Source organism: Paramisgurnus dabryanus, chromosome 1, assembly GCF_030506205.2.
Source record: "Paramisgurnus dabryanus chromosome 1, PD_genome_1.1, whole genome shotgun sequence".
Classification (NCBI taxonomy): domain Eukaryota; kingdom Metazoa; phylum Chordata; class Actinopteri; order Cypriniformes; family Cobitidae; genus Paramisgurnus; species Paramisgurnus dabryanus.
The window spans coordinates 21,549,324-21,573,004 of NC_133337.1; the positions used below are offsets into that span (position 1 = coordinate 21,549,324).

General features: G+C 37.3%; 1 protein-coding gene across 9 annotated transcripts in view; it reads left to right on the forward strand.

Annotated features, from left to right (window-relative positions):
• ppfia2 (PTPRF interacting protein alpha 2) overlaps positions 1–23,681 on the forward strand; it is a 180,838-nt gene that overhangs the window by 134,847 nt on the left and 22,310 nt on the right. For all 9 annotated transcript variants that reach the window (XM_065268622.1, XM_065268621.1, XM_065268624.1 and 6 more), the window contains 14 exons: positions 3,576–3,683; positions 5,593–5,814; positions 7,150–7,296; positions 9,039–9,173; positions 9,830–9,913; positions 10,940–11,071; positions 11,145–11,207; positions 11,322–11,413; positions 14,588–14,726; positions 15,215–15,432; positions 20,056–20,296; positions 21,052–21,081; positions 21,874–22,001; positions 22,110–22,282. In XM_065268622.1, the coding sequence (XP_065124694.1) occupies positions 3,576–3,683; positions 5,593–5,814; positions 7,150–7,296; positions 9,039–9,173; positions 9,830–9,913; positions 10,940–11,071; positions 11,145–11,207; positions 11,322–11,413; positions 14,588–14,726; positions 15,215–15,432; positions 20,056–20,296; positions 21,052–21,081; positions 21,874–22,001; positions 22,110–22,282 (1,912 nt within the window). The remainder of the gene's footprint in view (positions 1–3,575; positions 3,684–5,592; positions 5,815–7,149; positions 7,297–9,038; positions 9,174–9,829; positions 9,914–10,939; positions 11,072–11,144; positions 11,208–11,321; positions 11,414–14,587; positions 14,727–15,214; positions 15,433–20,055; positions 20,297–21,051; positions 21,082–21,873; positions 22,002–22,109; positions 22,283–23,681) is intronic.

Genomic DNA, 23,681 nt, shown 5'->3' on the forward strand with positions numbered 1-23,681 from the left:
CTCTCAGAAATAAAGGTACAAAACTGTACCTTTTCAAAAAGTTTTGCACCTAAGGATTTCATTTAAGTACCTCAGTAGTACATTCTGGGACCAAAGAGAGCTTATTAGTACCTGAAAAAATAAATATCAGTATCTCAAATGTACAAATTGGTACTAAATGTTAACATATTTGTAACTAATGGTCTATACAATTACCTTTTTAAAGGGTGCTGCCACACTGACAGCTAGGGTACATATTTTGACTTTTTTCTAACAATATAGGTCCTTAAGGTACGGCAATCTACCCAAAATTTTATTCTGTTTTGTATTCCTTTAAAGGTATTAATCAAAAACAGTTTTGTACCTTTATTTCTGACCGTGTACTACCTGCCCGCGCGGAGTTAATTATCTGCACGCATCCCCACCCTTGAATTTTAGGAATGTCACAATCCACCCGACACTTTTATGCGGGTATCTGCAGGTACCCGACCCGTTGCAGGACTCTGGATCACATTAAAGGAAGGCCAGTATGTCAGTGATGAGCTTTACGGCATCAGGAACTGGATCTGTTAGGCTCAGTGTCCTTGGGTCCGAGGACGAGACAGGGAAAGAAAAAACAAAATCCTATTAGTGTAGGGGCCATTCACATGTAATGCAAGTGTCATAAAGTATAATGGATAAATTTGTGCTCGGTTCCAGACAAGCTAACTATTGCGGCATAAGTATATATTTACTAGACGAATTATGTGAATGCTAAGAGGTATAAATTGATCAACTGGGTCTGATTCTCAAAAATTGATGGGTAAATCATTCCTGAGCTTAGTGGCTAGGTAAGAAAAGCATCCTCCCCCTTTTGACACTTTTGATATTCTAGGGATAATTAAGTGACCAGAATTTTGCGACCCCAGAATATGGATTGTATTCATATAGTAATTTTCGAACATATGGAGGAGCTACACCATTTAGGGCTCTATAGGTCATTTGCAATATTTTAAAGTGTATGCTATACTTAACCAGTAGCCATCATATTTCTTAGATCGAGTAAGCACTCTCCAGTGGTGTTTTAAAGCAACACCAAAGAGTTTTGGCTCTTTGCTCCCCCTACAGGTTAGAAGCATAATTGTCCATTACCCACTGTCATAAATACTGAGGCATAGCTGGCTCTGATTGGATTGTAGGTCTGCCGTAAAGCAAGTTTTTGTAGTATTCACTCGGACTACAGGACCACTACCCGACGTTTGGAAACTTCTTTAGTGCGGTTTTGGCCGATAGAGGGCTGCAAAGCGAATGTGAAAGTGCTGTTCACCCTGTTTAGAGTGGATGAACGACTGAAACTGTTTTGGAAGCGTTATTTTAAGGTAAAAAAAACTCTGGTGTTGCTTTAAACCAGCTGAAGCTTGTTATTACATGCTATTACATGGTGCTCATGCAGGTGACACTGGTTTGAATCTGGCATGCTGTGTTTTCCGATCCCATTTGGCCACCTTCAGGTAACTTCTGGTTAGAGATGCTGGTCTCCTCTGGGCCTTTGGTACTGTATGTCCTCAATTAAAAATTGTGGTTGTTGTAAATGTGTCATATTAAGACACTTCTAAACAGTCCCTGTTTGATTTACGATGCTGTTTTCCTTTAATGCATGCGACTTCGTGAGCTATCAACATTACTTATGAATATTAGGGACATAACCCCTCCCCAGTCTAGTCGTAAAAGCAATGTGGATATCCAAGTCCAAGGAAAAGTCTCTTCAACTACAAAATAAAAAGTTTGGTCAATGTTACCCACAGGAATGAGCTCCAGTGTGTTTGTTGCTCGCAGGTGATGCACATAATGTGAGACATAAAGCTGTAAAGTTACAGGAATGATTCGGACTGCGGCAAACATCTATGTAGCCTCAACTATTGTGTCTTTGAAACTTAAAGGGATAATTCGGCCAAAAATGATATTAAACCCATGATTTAATCACCCCGTTGCCGTCCGAGATGCATATGTCCATAATTTTTCAGACAAAACACGTTTTAGTTATTTTAATTTTTGATTTTTCAGTTTATCAAATGTAAAGTTACGAGGTCCGCGTCCTTCAAGTCCAAAAAATGTGCATCCATCCTTCACAAAATAAATCCAAACGGCTCCACGATGATAAACAAAGGCCTTCTGAGGGTGATCCGTGCCGTTTTGTTGTAGAAATATCCATATTTAAAACTTTATAAATGAAAATAACTAGTTGCGTCCGCATTTAAGATGAGAGCGTAAGCAGCTTACTGAGGTTTCTGTGCTGCTGCTCTGCGCCTCCGCCCTCCGAATTTGTCATACGTCACTAAGAAAAGTGCATACACTATGCTGATATTCTCTCCTGAATACAGAGAAGTCTAAGATGGCGGCGTTATCGGAGCTAGTTATTTTCATTTATAAAGTTTTAAATATGGATATTCCTACAACAACACCACATGGATTACCCTCAGAAGGCCTTTGTTTATCATCCTGGAGCCATTTGGATTTCTTTGGGGAAGAATATATGCAAATTTTTTGGACTTGAAGGAGCTGGACCCTGTAACTTTACTTACAGTTTAGCAGCTGGAAGATATGACATTTTCTAAAATAACTGAAAATGTGTTTGTCTGAAAAATGATGGACATTATGGCTTCGGGGTGAGTAAATCATGAGTTTAATATCATTTTTGGCTGAACTATCCCTTTCATACCCCATGGAAATGTAATGTAAAATCACATCTGAAAACAGCAATGTAAAGGAAATAATACTTTTTTTTTTTTGATTTTTAGTTAAAGAAAAATGTGTGTGAATTTAAAGGGATAGTTCTCCCAAAAACGAAAATTCTGTCATCATTTTCTCACTCTCACGTTGTTACAAACCTGTATGAATTTCTTTGTTCTGTTGAACACAAAGGAAGATATTTTGAGAAATGTTTGTGGACCCCATTCACTTCCATAGTAGGAAAAAGAATACTATGGACGGAATTGGGGTCCACGAACGGTTTTGTTACAAATATTTCTCAAAATATTTTCCTTTTTGTTAATCAGAACAAAGAAATTTATGCGGGTTTGTAACAACATGAAAGTGAGTAAATGATAACATAATTTTTATTTTTGGGTGAACTATCACTTTAAATTTCATCTTGTTGCCATGTCTCTTTATATGGCAGGATAATATTTCCTCTATGTTGTTTGGCCAGAACAATGTAATATTTAAAGTAATTGCTAATTCTCATACTTACAGAAAAATGTGTTATTAACCCCCCAATCAAATTTAAATGATGGAAAAAACTGCCAAGTAAATAAAATAAGTTATCAAAATCTGCTCTCAAGCAGTGGTGTTGTGTTTGCTGTCGGCGCTGAAACAACGCCCACTTGTGGGAAAACAATTTGGCTTTCTCAAATACAGCTACAACCTGATTGGATGCTTGCGATTGTGTTCGGGACGGGGCCATGCACGGTGGCTCAAGTGCGACATTGAACCACCGTTTTAAACCTTCCTAAATGTGAATGGTCCTTTCAGCAAACAACACAATACAGTTTGTTTTGATGTCAGTACAGCTGGCTATTATTTGTCAGTAACTTTTTCTCTGAATTAATCTTTTGCAGATTGTAGCCTTAAGGGAGCAGAATGCACACATTCAGAGGAAGGTGGCATCAGGAGAGAGCACTGAGGACTTGCTGGAGGGCACCGATGCCCAGAAAGTTCATGGCAAAGTGGGTACCTGCACAACCACTTGAGTGTGGTTATTGTTTATCAACAACATGAGATGGTTTGCAGGGGCAAAACGACTGGCCAAACAGCTAAACTGAGCCTTGGCCAGTCTAGGATTCCAGCCTAACATCAAACTTTCTTGAGCTGGTTTATTCCAATGGGGTGAAGCAATGAGATTTAGAGTATTTAGTCTAGAAGCGACAGAAATAAATAACTTCAATGAAACATGTTTTGACAAGTATGGTAATCCATACTCGAAATGTGACCTTTGCATTTAACCCACTCCAGTGAGTAGCATTGGACAGCTATCCGTGCAGCGCCTGGAGGGGCACCACAGTTGCAACCTGCCAGCCAAGAGACTTGAACAAGGCAACCTTTGGGTTTCAAGCCAGACTTTCTAACCACTAGGCTGCAACTCCCCCAGTTGACTGCACAGTCAACACAAACACTTATTCTGTTAAACCATATTACTAAATCATATTTAATGTGCACTTAAATAGGTCCCAGGCAAATGTTCCTCTGAGCGATGCCAGAAAAGTGTGGTTTCATTACAGACAGGCTGGCAAATTGACAGTATATGGCACATTTAGTCAAATTTAATCTTGTTTAATGGACGGTGAATGTAGTGGCATTACTGACAATATTCATACCCTGTCATCTAACACTGATTTATTGGTTTGGCCAACTGCCTAGAGCAGACGCGTCAAGGGAAAATGTTGCACGGGGACCCGGGTTCGAATCTTCAAAGCCCATTCAAGGGTCATGCGTATGTAAAATTGCATCAAGATACAGGAACAAACGGGTGTTCATGCACACTATACAAAATCTTGAAAAATGTACTTCCACATTTGATATTTGATGTGTTGCATGTACATTAAACATACAAATTTGACCATCACATTTTCAAATAGAATACAAAAACAAAAATAGATAAAATAGACAGAAAACAGGATTGTGTCATTATCAGCCCTCGCAGCCTCTCTAACATATTTTTATTGCTATTCTTTGTCTTGTCATTGTCTATTTACGAACACGGATCTCTTCTGTCGAAGACGTGTAGATCGCTCATAGCTTCCCAGCTTTGGCAGATTAAATTCTGTGTGCTCTGCAAATGATTTTATCACCCCGTCTGTGAGTCTGCACCATAAATTAAACGGAAATAAAGTCTAATTTTAGTACAGCATAAGGCGTACCAGGCTTTAGTTTGAAAATGTGACAGAAATCTTTATTTTCGGCTCTGCAGTGGAAAGATTTCACATGCACGTAATAATGCAGCTAGATTTAACAGACTGATATGAGCATACCAAAAGGCCACAAAGGCCATAATGAAAGCGAAGATGAATAAATGAAAATGAAAAATCAACAAACAAACCAGTATAATACTGTATATGTAGGCTTTGAAAAGACACATGCTACTTATGTAAGCTTTGAGGAACTCGCATAGAGGTCATTTCAATAGGCTTTATGCCCAGCTGCACTACTTCCTGAACTACAGCTAGCTCCTTGTTTCCTGTCTGCCATTATTGGACAAACTGATTAATCCAGGTGTGTCTGATTATTGTTGTTGTGACTACTGAGGTCAGGCACACCTGGATTAATCAGTTTGTTTGTGACTACTGAGGTCAGGCACACCTGGATTAATCAGTTTGTCCAATAATGGCAGACAGGAAAAAAAAAGGAGCTAGCTCAATTAATTGTTGAAATGTTTTTTTTTTAAATAAATAGTACATAACATTGGTAAATAATAATACCTGGAAAACTTTATTGATTATTATTAGTTTGTTATCTAATGCATTTACATTTAGGTTAGCAAAAACCACCTTATTGTAAAGTGTTACCATCATATTTTTTATCCATCAGCCATACAACATTCACCAGACCTGCTGTGTATTGTTTGTGTTTGTACCACAGCGGTTGTCTAACGGGTCGATGGAGTCCGGGGACGAGGCCAGTCAAGTGGTGGAGCTGCAGGAACTGCTGGAGAAACAGAACTACGAGTTGGCGCAGATGAAAGAGCGCATGTCCTCGCTCTCCTCCCGCGTGTCCGAGGTGGAGCAGGAGCTAGAGACGGCCCGTAAAGACCTCATCAAGAGCGAAGACATGAACAACAAGTACCAGAGAGATATTAAAGAGGTGCGGTATGGATGGATGTCACGTACAATGAATGTGAAGCATCTGTCTCAAGTTCAACTCAGTCTCTGTCTGTGTCCAATACTTTAAAAATGCTGCCTGATTTGCAGAGGTAGAAAAATATCAGGATGTTTCTTATCCCAATTTAACACAACAAGAAGTCTACCTCCTTTTCGTTGTTTTTATAAAGGCATTGTAATGGCATTGGTTGCCTACAGTATGATACCACAATCCAGAGCATGGCTGCTTTTATTGCTTGGAAAAGTAAATGAGCTTTACAAGCATGTGTATATATATTTATTTATGTATTTGTGTATGTAAATAGTGCATTCAGAAAGTTCCATACCATGCCATTCCTCTTTGCAAATCCTCTCAAGCGCAGTCAAGTACAATGGGGACCGACAGCCATTTTCAGGTCTCTCCAGAGATGTTTGTCTGAGGGCTTTCTGAATGCAGTGTATATTTGTAATATTATATCTTGCATTGGCAGGATAATTAAATTGAATATTAAATGCTAGTCAGCCTCTATAAATTGCATTGTAAATATGACATTGCTACAAACCCACGCTGCATGAAATGCAATATTCTCAAGTCTTTAAAAAATGTATAACAGCATCTAGAAAGTATGAATAATTTACAACAAAAAACTTTATATTAAATATTTTATATTTTTTAATATTTTTAATAAATATAAAGTATATCATAAATAATAATGCTATTATTATTATTACTTCCTACAGTTTTTTAAATGATTTTTACATGTATTTTGTTTATGCTGATGACATTTTGAAATGTTTGTAAGTTATATTGTCATAAATGTTTCAAACATTTAGAACATTTTATTAAAGTGACACTTTTTGTAATTTTGCTTTATTAAAATATTATATTTTATGATAAAACATCACTTGCAATAATTTAGTTAAATGAATGTTTTACTTTTTGTCATGATTGTCAAATCATGACTATTTCAAGTCAATGATATTTTTGTGATTGCTGACAGATCTAAAAAAAAAAGGCTGTCTGTTAAGGCATCAACTGACCTGTAGTTGTATAATTCAGTATAGACTACAGCCACATATTGATGTCAGTCAACTAATTAAAAAATTAGTGAGCGGATAGACTCAAGAAAATGCCTGTTGATCTGGAGACTCATGACATCTCGGAGCAGAAAGTGTTTGTCTGTGTCTCTCTGTGTGTGTTTGCTTCACATTGATATTTGTCCTAAAGCCTGTGTGTAATTATATGGCAGGATTTTTGATTGACAGCAGCTATTACACCTAGAGGCTTTGTGTGTCTGAGCACCTCAAACTTTCTTCGAATATGTGTGTGTGTATACAGGCTATGTGTCAAAAGGAAGACATGGAAGAGCGGATAGTGACGCTTGAGAAACGCTATCTCAGTGCCCAGAGAGAGTCCACGTCACTTCATGACATCACAGACAAGCTGGAAAATGAACTGGCCAACAAGGAGGCGTTCCTCAGACAGGTCAGGTTTGACCCCTGTGAATGCACAAAGGTGCATGCATTCCAATTTCCTTTTGGATTATTTCAAATTACATGAAAGTGTTTGAAATGACTCAGGAATAGTTCACCCAAATGATTTTTATGTGAAGCACTACTATATAACATTTTAAAGAATTGTTATGCAGCTCTTGTCATGCAATAATGGCCATGACTGTCACATTGCAAAAAGTACGATAAAAATAATCTTTTTATTATTATAATAATAAAAAAAGTTTCAATAAGTGTAAGAAAACAAAGTTGTTATTCTTTGACTCCTCCCACAGTCCAAAGACTGCAGGTAATGTGAATTAGAGATGCCAAATTTTCCTTTTGCATAGATTGATAAACTAGTTCTTGCCATGAATATAGCCATAGATGCTGTAATGCATAAATAAATAAATATATAAACAAACCATGTGTGTAGGCTGTTGTCTGTATTCAGACTGAAGAATGGCAAGTCAGCATAATTTACGCCAAAATGTGTAACCAAATACTTTGTGTGTTCCATTGAAAAATAACAGCATATATTTTGGAACAATGCAAAGCTTAGTGACACAAATTGTGTTAACTTGTAAACATAATTTTTATTTTTACAGTAATAAAACATTTACTTCCTGATGTCCAGAACACTTAATCTCTTGCTAAATGATTTACTTAAAATTCTTGGGCGCTATGATAGATTTGATTGAAAATATTTTGAACGTATCCCAGGTACAATTTATAATTAAAGTAAATGACAAATATGTTTGGTTATGACATTTCTTGTATGTTCTTGTATATAGAACATAAATTAATTTTTAAAGAATACACTGTTCTCCATACAAAAGGTAAATTGGAACTGGTGCAGTGCAGTCAAGCCCCAAAAAAGACAAAAAGCACCATATACTGTATTTATATACATTAAACTTTTCTACGTTAGCTTGCGTGTGTGTTAGTCTTGGAAATTGAATCTAGAACCTTTGCACTGTTAACACAAAGCTCTACCAATTGAGATACAGGAATACTGTACTGAACTTAACGTATGATATTTCAAGTTTTCTGAAGCCTAGCTTCATGTAACAGAAGCAGACGGAAATCTTGTCTGAAAGTCCTTATTTATGAATAATCTTAAAATTGTTGCTTTTACGTCAAATACAGTATGGGGCTATTCAGATGAGGTCTGTGACATCAGATGTATTTGGTTCTTATGTATTCCAGAACCAAATGTTAAGACTTTGGCCATACTTTAAAGGTCACGTTCTTCCTGATCCCATTTTTAAACCCTAGTTAGTGCGTAATGTTGCTATAATAGCATAAATAATACTTGTAAACAGCCCTCTACTTCCTGCTTTAATGATGTCACTAGAACAGTTTGTTGACTAAACTCCGCCCACAGGAAAACACACAGTGAAAACAGCGCTATTGAGATAAGTAATTGTGTGAAAAATACGGTGAAACATGAACACATGTTATATTGTGCACTGTAAACACAATCAAAGTTTTAAAAACACAGAAAGAACAGGACCTTTAATGGTGCTTCCTTCTGAACTATTCCTTTAAAACTTATGTGCATTTTCACTTCCATTAATGATAGCGGAAAAAATAGGCTTTTTATTTATTTTGTTTGGGCATACTGAACGTGGGCATGCCGGTCTACCGGTTGCCGTGGAAGCAGGACAATCCCATGATATCTGCTACACAAGGCTAAACTCGCCGTGATCAGAGACTGTTTGTGTCCTCCCACAGATGGAGGAGAAAAACAGGCAGTTACAGGAACGACTGGAGCTGGCAGAGCAGAAGCTTCAGCAGACCATGAGAAAAGCTGAGACGCTGCCTGAAGTAGAGGCCGAACTGGCACAGAGGATAGCAGCTCTCACCAAGGTACTGTGTATAACACACATGCTCCAGTACTCTTTGAGAAGATTTTGCATTTCTGTCAAGAGATACTTCTAAAATTCCCACATTGCTGGTATAGGGAATTTTATAGAACTTACACCTGACTTAAATTCTTAACGGATTTGGAAACTGATTAAAATGAATAATTTAGTATGCATTATTAATAATGTGCTGCATTTCTCTGTATTGTGTGGGTTGGTATAGTCTGATATGGAAGTTAAACTCCAGGACATGAACTCCAGCCTTAGGAAGGTGGGGCTGAAAGCCACTTTATCCGTCTCATTCGCTTAACTCCTTCCCTTAGATGTCTTAGTTGCGGGTCTGTTCACTGCTACTGTATTTCAGGTGCACGTTTATGCTCAGCTGGGATTTTCTTCGCTTTCGTAAATTGCTTACGTACTTTGTTCTTTCCGTTAGCCCATGAGAAAACAAAAGCTTAAGGAAATACACAGTCAATCTCTTTACATGTCTGCTCAACCATATCTGTGGTGTTTGGTGCATCTGCATCTCATAAGACACTTATAAATCCAGCTTAAGAATGAGCCAACATCACAGTCATGGTTCAGGGCTTTTTTCTGCTGGCTTTTCTGCTAATTTATTGTTTTACCTTTTCTCTTCTGACCAAATAAAATGTTGTTCAGGCGGAGGAGAGGCATGGGAGTATTGAGGAGCGTATGCGACATTTGGAGGGACAGCTGGAGGAGAAGAATCAAGAGCTGCTCAGGGTCGGTCTCACTTTATATCATTACAGACTACACTGTTCCAAATGGTATACTACAGTAGCATACTACTCATACTTTAGTAGTATGCAGTAGGTATACAAAAGCACACTACATGGAATACTGTATCCTTTCATTTCCAGTGTGATGAATGAACCACTGAGGTTATTTTTAAAATCAGACTTATAAATCAAAGGAACACGCCAACTTTTGGGGATTTTAGCTTATTCACTGTATCCCCCCCAGAGTTAGATAAGTCGATACATACCTTTTTCATTTCCGTGTGTGCCCTAACTCTGTCTGACGCACAGACCGCTAGCCTAGCCTAGCACAAAGACTGGAAGTAAATGGCTTCAGCTAGCAAACTGCTTCAAATAAGTGACAAAATAACGCCAACATTTTCCTGTTTATATGTTGTGACTGCTTCTTGGGCAGATGATTAGCGCAACTCTCGAACTCTGTGCTCCTCACCAGGAGGCTTCTCGTGTAATGCGAGCAAATCACTCCGCCCAAGTTGCGGTGCTTCACCTTTTGAGAATATCGTTCCCAGTATGTATACGGTTAAAAGATGGCTGTTTCTCATATGACCTTGTTATTTGTACACGCTGTGACTATACAAATCACAACACATGTTGGCATTTTTTTGTCACTTATTGGGAGCATTATGCTAGCTGGAGCCATTTACTTCCAGTCTTTGTGCTAAGCTAGGCTAGCAGTGGGTGCGTCAAGAGTTACGGGACGCACAGAGATGAAAAGGGTATGTATGAACTTATCTAACTCTGGGGGATACGGTGAATAAGGTAAAGTACCAAAAAGTTGATGTGCTCCTTTAAGAAACAGTATTAAAGTCACAATGAAACTCAGATAGCGGTTGTCTTTTTTCCCTGTCATGACATAACTTTTTTGTTGTACTGTATTGTCTCATATTGTCTTCTTTCTCAGTATCAGAATCAGCCACTTAAAAACCAATTTTAGTCGACCACTAGTTTTAATTCATGTACTTGAGTATGAAAACTGTCCTTGTTTGTTTAGGCCCGACAGAGGGAAAAGATGAATGAGGAGCACAACAAGCGCTTGTCAGACACAGTGGACAGACTTCTGACAGAGTCGAATGAGCGATTACAGCTTCATCTGAAAGAGAGAATGGCGGCTCTGGAGGACAAGGTAGATGAAGACCCAGCCGGTAAGGTTTGACATTTCTCTACACGTTGACGCTCACATTTTATTTCTATTTCAGAACGTTTTGATACAAGACTCTGAGAATTATAGGAAACAGTTAGAAGACTCCATACAAGAAAAGGTAATCGCAGTAGTTTGCTTTCTGAACACAATAGCTCAGCAGAATGAATTTTAATGCGACGCTTTGCTGTGCATCCTGAGTAAAATGAAACTTTAATGTGCTTTGTGGTTGTAGACTCATCTCTCAGAGGAAATGGAGAAACTGAGATCTGAATTGGATCAGTACCGGTTAAGGGCTGGATCCCTTACAGAGCCCACACTATCACGGTGAGATGGACAGAATCCCTAAACTTTGTGATAAACTTCCAGAATCTCTTAAGCTGGCTTTATAAGGATTTATAGGCATGTTGTTGATGTGAAGGTTGTTCCAAGTGGTACAAAGCAACATCATGCTACCTTCTACACTTAAAAAATCGTCAAAATATGTACCCCAGCTGTCACTGGGGCAGTACCCTTTAACGAGAACAGCTCTGCACCTAAAGCAAAGGTTTTCAAGCTTTATCAGACCCAGGACTCCTTAATGGATAGAGAGGAGGAGCAAGGACCCCCAGTTCATGCATCAAATTAAGACTGGATTTACATCCTTTGTTCTGATGGTTATGTTACAAAGATATTAAAATAATAATTTTTGTTAAAAAGTCTCACATACTGTTGACATACTATATACGATTTTAAATTTACTGAATAGATTTTAACATGTGATTCCTCATTTTAATCAAGATTTGATTTTTATTATTAGTCTACTAATGCATTTTGTTTGATGCCTAACTTAATTTTATCCCAAAAATAATTTTAAATTCAAACTATATTTGGAGGACCCCTGTTAATACCATCAAGGACCCCCAAGGGGCCCCGGAGCCCCTGTTGAAGAGAGTTCATAGTACTTCAGAGGTACATATTGGTAACGCAGACAGCTTATTAGTTCCTCAAAGATACATATTAGTGTCTCAGGTACATATTGGTACAAAATGTATACCAGTTACTACAGATATGGATACATTTGGTACCAATATGTTCCTTAGAGACAGCAGTGGTGGACGAATTACACAAATCATGTACTTGAGTAAAAGTAAAGATACCCAGGGTAAAATATTACTCAAGTAAAAGTAGAAGTACTTGCTTAAAATTTTTACTTGAGTAAAAGTACAAAAGTATCTGCCTTAAAATGTACCCAAGTACAAAAGTACTGTGATTTATTATGGCCGTATCATTTTTGTCACAAAACTCAAATTAAGTGAAAAAACTCTCTAGGCTAACCAATCAATTAATAGAAGGGCATTAATAAATCAGACACTGATGTCGTTTAAAATTATCATAAGCCAAAACCAAAAAAAGTCTTTAGCACCAAATGATATAACAGGATTTGAGAGCAGCAAGTCTCATTTCAAGATTTATTTGTTAAATAATTTAACAGTTTAACCGTAGTAAAAACTTGAATTAAGCACAGGTTCACAGGAATTTTCTTTGGAGCCTCCTCACTTTCCAGGTTTCTTTTCCTTGATGATGTTACAGCAACATACCTTTTAATGTGGCTACCATGCTTTCTCTGCAAAAGAAAAGATTCAAAATATTAAATACATATCAAGAAATCAGTCTCCCTTTCTTTGACAAATAAAGCAAGCCTTACAGAATATAATTTCAGAAACGTTTCATGTGCTTTAGCATGTCATATGTATATTTTAATATATAAATAAATGTATTAATATATTATGGAAGCAAAACTTTTGAAAATAATAATTTCAGTTAATAGGGAGCACTCCAATCCACCTGCATGTTTAAGCATCATACACTGCATGGCTAGTCAAAATGTCATTTATATTTTACAACAGTGTTGATAGCGATTGATTGTCATTTCACAATAACAGAGCACTGAGCTTCAAATAAAATGAACTTACAGGTAAGTAAGACAGCTAACTATACAGCTAACTATACGGCTAAAAATAGCTCCAGCCTGCATAGCTTAAAATGCATTCATGATAACGTCGTATATATTTTAACAACACAATGAAACAGTTTTCTGCAAGCTACTGTTAAAATTGCTCATTTAAAAATATAACCAGAATAAAAATGGCTTACCTCTACGCGTTTCCTTATTTGAAGGAGTATTCTTGTAAAACGAAATAGCACAGTTTCAAGGCAGGCAGAGAAGACACGAAGGACTCGTTCTTTATTCAAGCCAAGGACTTAAAAACTCGCGTAAATCAGGCCATTGTTGTTGTGGCAGGTCAGTTATCTCCTCCGTTGTTTTTGAATGCAGTTTCATTCTCCAAATGATACACTGGCTGGCTGCGGCACTCGCGTCGCTTAACCAGCGCGGCAACCAAAACAAGTTCAAAACTAAAGCGCATGCTGTACCCTGATTGGTGGTGTGACGCATCACATGTGTATCTTAGGGTTTTTTTTGTGCAGCTTTGCCCAGTTACGTTTTTTATCCACTGATAAATAAAAAGGAACTACCGATTTTTTAAAATGTAGTAGAGTAAAAAGTAAGATATTTGACTTTAAAATGTAGTAAAGTAAAAGTAAAAGTCTCCCAAAATAAAAGTACTTGAGTAAAGTACAGATCCGCGAAAAAACTACTTAAGTACAGTAACGAATTACATTTACTTCGTTACTGTCCACCACTGAGAGACAGTAATGTGTATCTTTGAGGTAATAAAAAGCTTACTGTGGTACCAATATGTATCTCACAGTAGAACCTTTTAAAAGGAAAACACCACCGTTTTTCAATATTTTACTATGTTCTTACCTCAACTTGGATGAATTAATACATACATTTTTTCAATGCGTGCACTTTTAATCTTTGTACAGCGCTTCTTGAATGTGTTAGCATTTAGCCTAGCCCCATTCATTCCTATGGCTCCAAACAAATGTTTTATTTTGTGCCACCATACTTACTGGTGTAATTACTCATGTAACAGTCTTTATATACGGAAAACATGGAAGTGTTTGGTGACTTCTAAATTCTTCCCTGTTTGGAGCCATAGGAATATATGGGGCGAGGCTAAATGCTAACACATTCACAAGGTGCTGTACAAAGATTAAAAGTGCACGCATTGAAAAAGATAGGTATGTAGTAAATAATTTAAGTGGAGGTAAGAACATAGTGAAGTATTCCTTTAAAGGGGAATGAACCAGTGACAATTAGGATAAATATTTTGACTAATCTTGTAAGATAGAACTTGTAAGACACTTTAAGTTAATGTTTTAAATCTAAGTTACTGAAAAAGTAAACATACAAGTGCTGTATGGATTTGTGTGATCAAGAGGATATGCTGAACATATGGCTGTTATATTCTTTCTCTTACATGAACATTTATAATGTTTTTCTAATGCATTAAAAAGTAAATTTAGTATAGACTTGCTAAGCATAATGAGGATTTAGATTTTGTGTGTCTACTTTCCAGTTGTCTTGATGATGTAATGTTATCTTTTTTGCAGGTCTCATCTGGATGCATCCGGAGATCTGCGTTTTTCTCTGGGCTCTCTGGCAGACACACAGTCAGACCACTATCGTTCAACTAAGGTGATTCACAGGCCTCGGAGAGGACGCGTGGGGCTACGTAGAGAGGAACAGAAGGTAAGAGGTCTTTACACTCCTCCTGGCACAATTTTAACCTGAGATTTGTTGTCATGTCATTTCTTACCCAACACTGGTGCCGTTTAAAAAAATCAACTCATATTCATGAAAGTTTTGTTATTGTAAATGGTACTTAAAAGAATAATAAATTGATTTTTTTGCCAAAAGTATTTTTTTTTCTTATTGTAGTTGAGACCAATTATAATTAAGGTGTTGGTGGCAAAAGAAATCTTTTTTTTTGCTGAACATTGTGAAATATAAAAATTTTATATTATCGTGGTTGAAGCTGTTTCGGGTCAGTATGCCTACCTTGAATGGTTTCGGCAAGTGTTCATTGTAAATGCTGATATCAGATATGAGTCGTTTTTAATAGATCATGTAAACAGATCGTCAACAAAAAAATAAGATACAGTCAACAAATCAGAATTGGGCATCAAGATCTGCAGTGTAAATCCAGCCTTACATTGCATGCATTCGTTTTCCTCCAGGCGAAGTCGCTGGGAGAGCATGAATGGCGTGCTCAGCAGCTTAGCGTTTTGGGTGGCCACCCATATGAGAGTGACACGGAGATATCAGACATTGATGATGATGACCGGGAAACCCTCTTCAGCTCAATGGATCTGCTGTCTCCTGGTGGACATTCTGATGCTCAGACTCTGGCAATGATGCTGCAGGAACAGTTAGATGCCATCAATAAAGAGATCCGGTGAGTCTGTTTACTGTGACCACAGCATGTTTTTGTAAACCAGGCACAGCTGTGTTGAATATCTGCTTTGTGTGAATGTCCAGAGGTGTGGCTTTCATATAAGTACATTTCTTAAACCATTTTGCCTGTTGATTTTTACTTTGGTTTTATCAGATTTTAGCGGGAAAAGATTGCTCTAGTCATTATGGCTAGTCTTCGCGGAAAAACTATGAAAATATATCAGGTCTGGGAGACATGTAGTGATGTGTTATCATGTAAACAAAAAAGTAGCATCATGTTTTATCATAATACCACCTATGGGGAATTCGTACAGGAACGACAAAGGGCCTAAAACCCAGCCTTGTGGGTCAGGTCAGCTACTTGGGTAGAGCAGGTTTGCAAAAATCTATCACTTTTGCAAAATTTCTTAAGATTGTCTGAACAAATAATATAATTGAGACCAAAAGCAGCATTTATGTGTAGTTGGGTTGTTTCATCCACAATTTTCAATATTTATTCCCTCAGTGATTCTACTATATTCAAACTTTTACATTTCTGTAGAGACTCAGGATAAAAGCTTTTTAACAAACTTTTACAGTTCTAGAATAAAGTAAAAAGAGGCTACTTGTGCTTCAGAAAGCTATAACTTTCAAGCAGGGTACAGGTATATGCAGATTTTAATATCATCCAGAGTTCAGGGTTCCCCCGTAGGCTCTTCATGCTGTGCACAAGGTAAAAGCTAATTTAACACTCGAGAACTTATGGCAAGAGTTTGGCTGAACAGTTGCTATAAAAAAACAAGCAGCTGGGTTAAAGGTATGGGGTGGCAATTCTATGCAGTATTTTTGTTGAATGCTCCCTGAGATTGACAGTTTTTAGAGCCAGACTTGAAACCAAACCTAGCGCCTAAATTTAGTTTGTCACTGAACCATAAATAAATTTTAATTAAAGGATGAATCTGAAATTTGGATTAATTGGAAATAAATGAAAGTTGTTAAGTACAAACAAATGACTTGTGTCATAACAAATCCCTTATGCACTAAATAGACATAGAATTAATATTTGAAGAGATCTAAACAAACATTCTACACTTGAGTCCTTCTTAAACTGTATTATTTACTTGGACGTTCAAAGTCATTTTTAATTCACAGAGCCACTCACTGCAGACAAATGTAATTTTTTCAGATAGTTCTCTGTGGCCTTGTTCGCATCTTTATCTTTTTTTACTTAAACAAAAAATGATTACAACCACAAACAGTATGTAACATATCTACTGTAAATCCACTGTTATCAGACCTAATTTGATTACATCTATCAAATCCAGTTTAACATACTAATACACGTGTCTGTAATACATACAGTACTGCGTCATATTGTCTGTTTTTTTCTCTTCTTGTAGTCAGTTTAATATTGGTATTTGTGCTTTTGGGCCATAAATGTCTTTTTTATTTACAACTTTTCTATAACTTGCAACTAACTGTAAACAAACTAAATAAATGCTTGACATGTTAATGTTTAACTGTTTGCAGCCCCATTGACGTTTGCTTTACAACATTTTCAATAATCCAAACCCATAAGAAACATCCACTGCTTATACTTTCTGCCTTATGGGGCTGGACACACCAAATCTTTTACGCCCGTGGCTAGTGCATGTTTTCAATTGTTTCCAATAAAGCTCTGCGTTTTTCAAATAAGCCAGCAGCTAGCGGTTTTCTTCCGCGCTGAAAACCGGCGCAAGGCGGTTTTTCCACACTCATCGCTGAGCACCGAGAGTTGAAAATGTTTCAACTTTGGATGAAAAGCTCCGCTCGTCAATGTCAGTTCTCATGCGGCCGTCCAATCACAGTGGAGGAGGGGTGGGACAAGTATCACAGCAACCAACCGTCTCACAGCTGACGTATCAGAGCTACCAAAGCGCTTAGCTGAAGAAAGCTGGCACTCAGCTGAAAAACAGCTGGCATTCGGCATTGTCCAGGCGTTTTCAGCCGCGTTTAAAAGTTTTGGTGTACACAACCCCTAAGTTCTCGAGTGTTATCTTAAACTTTTATTTTTCTCTTGTTATTTTCCCACCTAGATGGTTTCAGCAGTAACAAACTTAAACAAGAGGCTTTCGTGGTCTTCACGTAACTTTCGGTAAACTCCGTTAAGAATAAATAACAACATAGTACTTTAAACATAGATTATTTATATAACAAGCAAAATAAACAACACGTAGACTCCTTAGGAAACCAAAGTATTTTCGACAAGGTATTTTTTCAAGAGTTCAGTTTAGCAACTAGTAAGACCATTAAAAAAAAACTGAAACCAGAAGTAAAGTTTGGACCAGACGCGCATACGATGAAACCGTCTATAGCATCAGTTTTCAGCCAATAAAACAGAAAAATCTCTCTGTGTCTAAATTTTGCAATTGGGCCATTTTTCTGTTTTTTGAATATTAATATTAGCTCAGTTTGATGCAGATATACAGTTATATAGGCGGCGGGACTATCTGACTAATGCCAGGCAGATTATTTTTGCGGCTGTGGCACAAAAGTTTACTTAACTTTTTAAAGTACTGCCTACTTTATGTGTAATTGTGTATTGTACAAATTATATAAACTATCTGTAGCTTTGCTTTTCAGAGATTGTAAATTCTGGCAACAATAGTTTTGTTTAGTAGGTAGTACGGTGGCCCTGAAGTGCAAACCACAACAACAAATTACATAACAACAACAACAAATTAAAAAACACTGCATCAAATTAAAAAACAACAACAAATTAAAAAACCACTACAGCAAATTAAAAACCACTACAGCAAATTAAAAAAACACTACAACAAAATAAAAACAAATACAAAATAAAAAACACAACAGCAAGTTAAAAAACACTACAGCAAATTAAAAAACACATCTACACATCTCTCATTTGTTGTTGTGTTTTTTAATTTGTAGTTGTGTTTTTAATTTGTTGTAGTGTTTTTTATTTTGTAGTTCTTTTTTATTTTGTTGTAGTGTTTTTTAATTTGTTGTATTGTTTTTTAACGTGCTGTTGTGTTTTTTATTTTGTTATGTTTTTTTATTTTGTTGTAGTGTTTTTTGAATTTGCTATAGTGGTTTTTAATTTGCTGTAGTGTTTTTTTTTATTTGTAGTTGTGTTTTTAATTTGTTGTAGTGTTTTTTAATTTGTTGTTGTGTTTTTTAATTTGCTGTAGTGTTTTTTTTTACTTGCTGTTGTGTTTTTTATTTTGTTATGGTTTTTTATTTTGTTGTATTGTTTTTTAATTTGCTGTAGTGGTTTTGAAATTTGCTGTAGTGTTTTTTTTTATTTGTTGTTGTTTTTTAATTTGTTGCAGTGTTTTTTAATTTGTTGTGGTGTTTTTTAATTTGTTGTTGTTGTTTAGTAATTTGTTGTTGTTGTTTGCACTTCAGGGCCACCGTATGTAAAATGGTAATGCATAGATATTGCCATTTACAAAAATATTGTCAAACTTTGCCAGCTTGTGAGAAGTCTTGAAATACTAAATATATAGCAAACAAAAAAGCTATTTTTAAAATGGTATTCATTGCTTTGGCAGCGTCTATTTGCTTTTTAATAAGTTCTCAGGATAGAGAAAAAAAAAGGAATATATTTTACCTTTTGCTTTCCTAATCTCTTTTTAATGTTAAGGTTATCTAAAAAAGGCAATAATCCTACACCACTAAGGCAGTATGTAGATTTACTGAGACACATGAGAGCTTCAGTCTGAACAGATTACATTTCCTGTTGGTGATTTTCCCCCTCATAACTCAATAATCAAGTCATCCGGGCCGTGCCATTCATCTTCTGATACACACAGCTGGTGGAGACTGGCATCAGTACAGCAATTTCAAGTCACACCATACACATGACATTTAACAATCTCAGTTCTCTAACTTGAGCCTTGCACTTAGACTGAAAATAATGACATCCTTACAGACTTTTCTGAGGCTTAGAGGCTAATTCTGTTATCATTTACTCACCCTTATGTTGTTACAAACCTGTATAGATTTCTTGGTTCTGATTAACATAAAAGAAGATATATGTAATCAAGCAGAAAACAGAAGCACCATTGACTTTCATTGTAGGGAAACATATTACTATGGAAGTCAATGGTGCTCAAGTTTGGTTACAAACATTGCTCAAAATATCTTCCTTTTAAGGGTAAGTAAATGATGACAAATATGTCGAAAACTCCAATCGTACCAAAGATGGTGGCCTTCATGTTGAATTCACATGACTAGCCTTACCTTAGTTTTTTCCAGATAAACTTTATAAACCTCATAATTATGTTTGTTAGGCAGTTTTCAGTAATAGCACACACATATATCTACATGATTATGGTTTTATTAATTTAAGTGTTGGAGAAGCAAAATATATCCAAAATGCCAACATTACTCTGAATGCAAACATGTCCCAATGTTGTCACGATTAGGACAAGATGCCATCTAGCTGCCATAGTCCCACAGAATCCTTTGGGAAACACTAATTGTGCATTTCATTTGCTACTATCCATAATTGTAAAATAGCGTTTTTCATTTCACACAACAGGCTAAGCACTCCAATAATGATAAAACCCAAAATGCCAGAGCTTATTGTCAATAAACCTGTAATGATTCGAGTGTGGGTTAAACTGCTTCTAATCTCCAGGCTGATCCAAGAGGAGAAGGAGTCGACTGAATTAAGGGCAGAGGAAATCGAGAACCGAGTGGCCAGCGTCAGCCTGGATGGATTGAACCTGGCACGGGTGCACCATCCCGGAGCCTCCATCACTGCCTCAGCCACTGCCTCCTCCCTCGCCTCCTCATCCCCTCCCAGTGGACACTCCACCCCCAAACTCACTCCCCGCAGCCCCGCTCGGGACATGGAGCGCATGGGGGTCATGACACTGGTACGCAAACATAAACTACTGTATATACGGTGCTTATGTACACCAACCATGCTAAGAATTCGGTTTTGAAATACACTTAGCTTTAACAACCTTATATTTTAATGTCACTGAAGGGGCAATCTTACGGTTTCTCTCGTGAAGCCAACACAGAAATGACTTGATCTGCAATTCATTGACTGGCCACTAGAGACTGGCTCCAAAAGGAGTCAATCCCATTGACTTCCAGGTTAAAATCCCAACTTAACAGCAGAAATAAATATGTTAAGTGTTTTTTTTTGCCCTTCATGACAACTTTGAGTGACTGATATGTTTACATTATATTAAGTTGAAGTTCTGCATAATTAAGGGTGTGGTCACTTGGGTGACAGGTGAAGCTGTCACTACCATTGAGCTAGGTGGGTGTTCTTTCAGCAAACGGGCACCTCAGCTCCACCCTGTCCCGCCTCCTATTTGCGAGTAATGTGAAGCGCGGTGATCCGCTACCAAGATGGAGACGGCAGGCACCGCTAACTTTGGGCTTAAAAAACACTATTCACAAACCAAATCAGTAACATCACGGACACTACGTCCATATTTTTTACAGTCTCATGCCTCAAATCCAGTTGAGTCACCAGACTCAATGACCTCAATGACCCAATGACTGATGTATTGCATTGTAAAGTCATTTCTTTCATAGTTGCTTTCAGGGACTTTATGACTCTCAAGTCCATTACCAGGAACAAACATGCTAACTTTTATTGTTTTACTATCTGCAGCCCAGCGACTTGCGAAAACACAGGAGAAAGGTACCGAACATTTGCCATCTTTACTAAATTGCTCATTGTTTTTGCTATGATTGTTTATATGGACAACATAAAAGGACAAAAGGATGGTGCAATATTCAGAATTAAAGAATTGACTACATTTTTTTCACTATGATCCACCCAAAGTGGAATATCTTTATTTCCAAATGTCAATGATAACACCTTTAATTTTGAGAATGTCAGTCCTTCCAGAAAAGCGCAGTTTTTTTGGTGATTTTTGCTTGCAAAAAATCCTTGATCTTGATCATTTTTTCTTTAAAAAATGCAATGGAATATGTGGGATATTTATACAATTTTATGCAATAAATGGAATAAACTGTTACATTTTATTTGTTAATAAACAAATAAAACTGTTATGCAATAAAATTGCGGGAGCTTGCAAAACTGTTTGCAGCTTTTCAATGATGTTCACGTCACTTTATAACGTTCCCATGGCTACTAGTTGCTAGTGATGGGGGGCTGCGCTTGTGTGAAGTAAATGCAACTTTGTGCTAAGATATAAGTGACTTTTTACTGAGAAAATGCGGGGATTGCAAAATCAAGCAAGCCCAGCATATTTTGCGCCCAGAAATCTGTCGGACTTTGGGTGATTATGCATTGAATCATGCGATCGCATAATCACATTTTTCTGGAGGGACTGCAATGTCCAATATGTAGAATATACTGTAGTTTTCCTAATACTGTCAATATGTGCAATATTGTCAAAATAAATGTTTATTTAATCCTACCACTTTACTCCTTCAAATACAACAATTTCAATTGTATCCCCCGCAGATTGCAGCAGTAGATGAGGATGGTCGAGAGGACAAGGCCACCATCAAATGCGAGACCTCTCCACCCCCCACGCCTCGCCAAGTTCGCCTGACAAAAACGCTCCCTGCTTCCTCTCACAACGATGCACGGTGAGAGCCAAACACAGCAGCAGTCAGAAGCATGCTGTGTACACACACACTCCAAGTGCTTTCTGCTAGCAGTTTTGCTAAGGTTTATTTATTTGTGCTTCTCCCCAGCCTGACAACTGCATTAGAGACTGAGGCTCTGAGCAGTGTAGCCAGCAGTCAGGACTCCCTACATAAGCAGCCAAAGAAGAAAGGCATCAAATCCTCCATCGGACGACTTTTCGGCAAGAAAGAGAAAGCCAGACTGGGACAGCTAGGAAAAGAACTTGTGGGACCAGGACATGGTATATACATTCACAAAGCTCTATAGAAATATAACTAAAGACACAGCTAACTTAATATATTCAAGTATTCCAGAATTAATTCCAGAAAGTATCTAAGCATCTCTCATTTATCTTACAATTTAAAAAATAAGTATACCCAACAAACCTTCACAATACTTACTTTGCTTATTTAACTTTCACTTCACAAGAAATATGATAAAAGAATGTAATGCATAACCAAAATGCCCTTTACTTTAGAAAAGTAGTTATTTAAACAACTTAAAGGCACAATATGTAGGATTGGTCACAATAACAAAGGCTAAGCTTAATGACAGATAGTTACTAGTGATGCGCGGGTCGGGTTTTTTCCAACCCGCAGGTTCCGCTGTTATGAAATAATTTGGACCGCCCCACACTACTGTATGTATTTTTACAACACACCCTTGACCATTATATAGACATATAGGCATTGTACTGTAAATGAAAACAGGCTTATGAAACATAGAAAGCAGCATGGTCATATTAATAACAAGATAGGATAATGATGAACATTTACAAAGCAGCGTTTGTATTCATCTGTATATAAGAACTATCAATATCTCTTCATTTAGCTGTAAATGTAAATTCCCGACCTTCATTTCCCTGCACCTCGTCTTTTAAATCTTCACTTTTATTTCTTTGTTTGTTTTGGTGTTGTGGTTGGCAGCGAGAGCTGCTTGGAGCTTTCGTGAAATGAAGCCAAAGTTTTGGGGACATCACGCAAGTTACGTTGTTATGTAGGCCTACGTATTGTAACTAGGGATGCACCGAATCCAGGGGTTCGGGTGCGGCCGAATCCTAGATTTTTTTTCCACCGAACCGAACCCTAGGCTTGCGCTACACTGGTCGACGTCATGCGGCTGTTGATTACACACATCGGGTGCTGACGTGGAGATAAACTTTTTCTTTGGGTGAGCCATAGGGGCAGTTCACATTTCGCGGACGAACCTGAAAAAACGAGCGTGTCGCACCGCATCGCTTTCATTATGCATAGGCTTATAGTAATTTTCAAAATAGTTTTTCCCACTTGTCATCCTGGCATAATGTTGCCTATCCCCTTAAATAAAATGAAAAATACACTGCTGTGGACGTTGTTTACTTCATTCATGTGTTTTACTGTGTTAATGGAATAAGGATGCGAGTAGGATTCGGTATTCAGATTCGGCCGAATCTTAAACAGTGGATTCGGTATTCGGCCGAACCCAAAAAATCTGGATTCGGTTCATCCCTAATTGTAACCTTATCAAAGCACCTAATAAAATATGAAAATATTTTATAAAGGCTATATAGGGAATTGCACACAACATACATGTTTTTTTATTTTGTTTTTAATGACCCGCCCCAACCCGGCCCCGCCCTCTGGTTATTAGACCACCCGCGC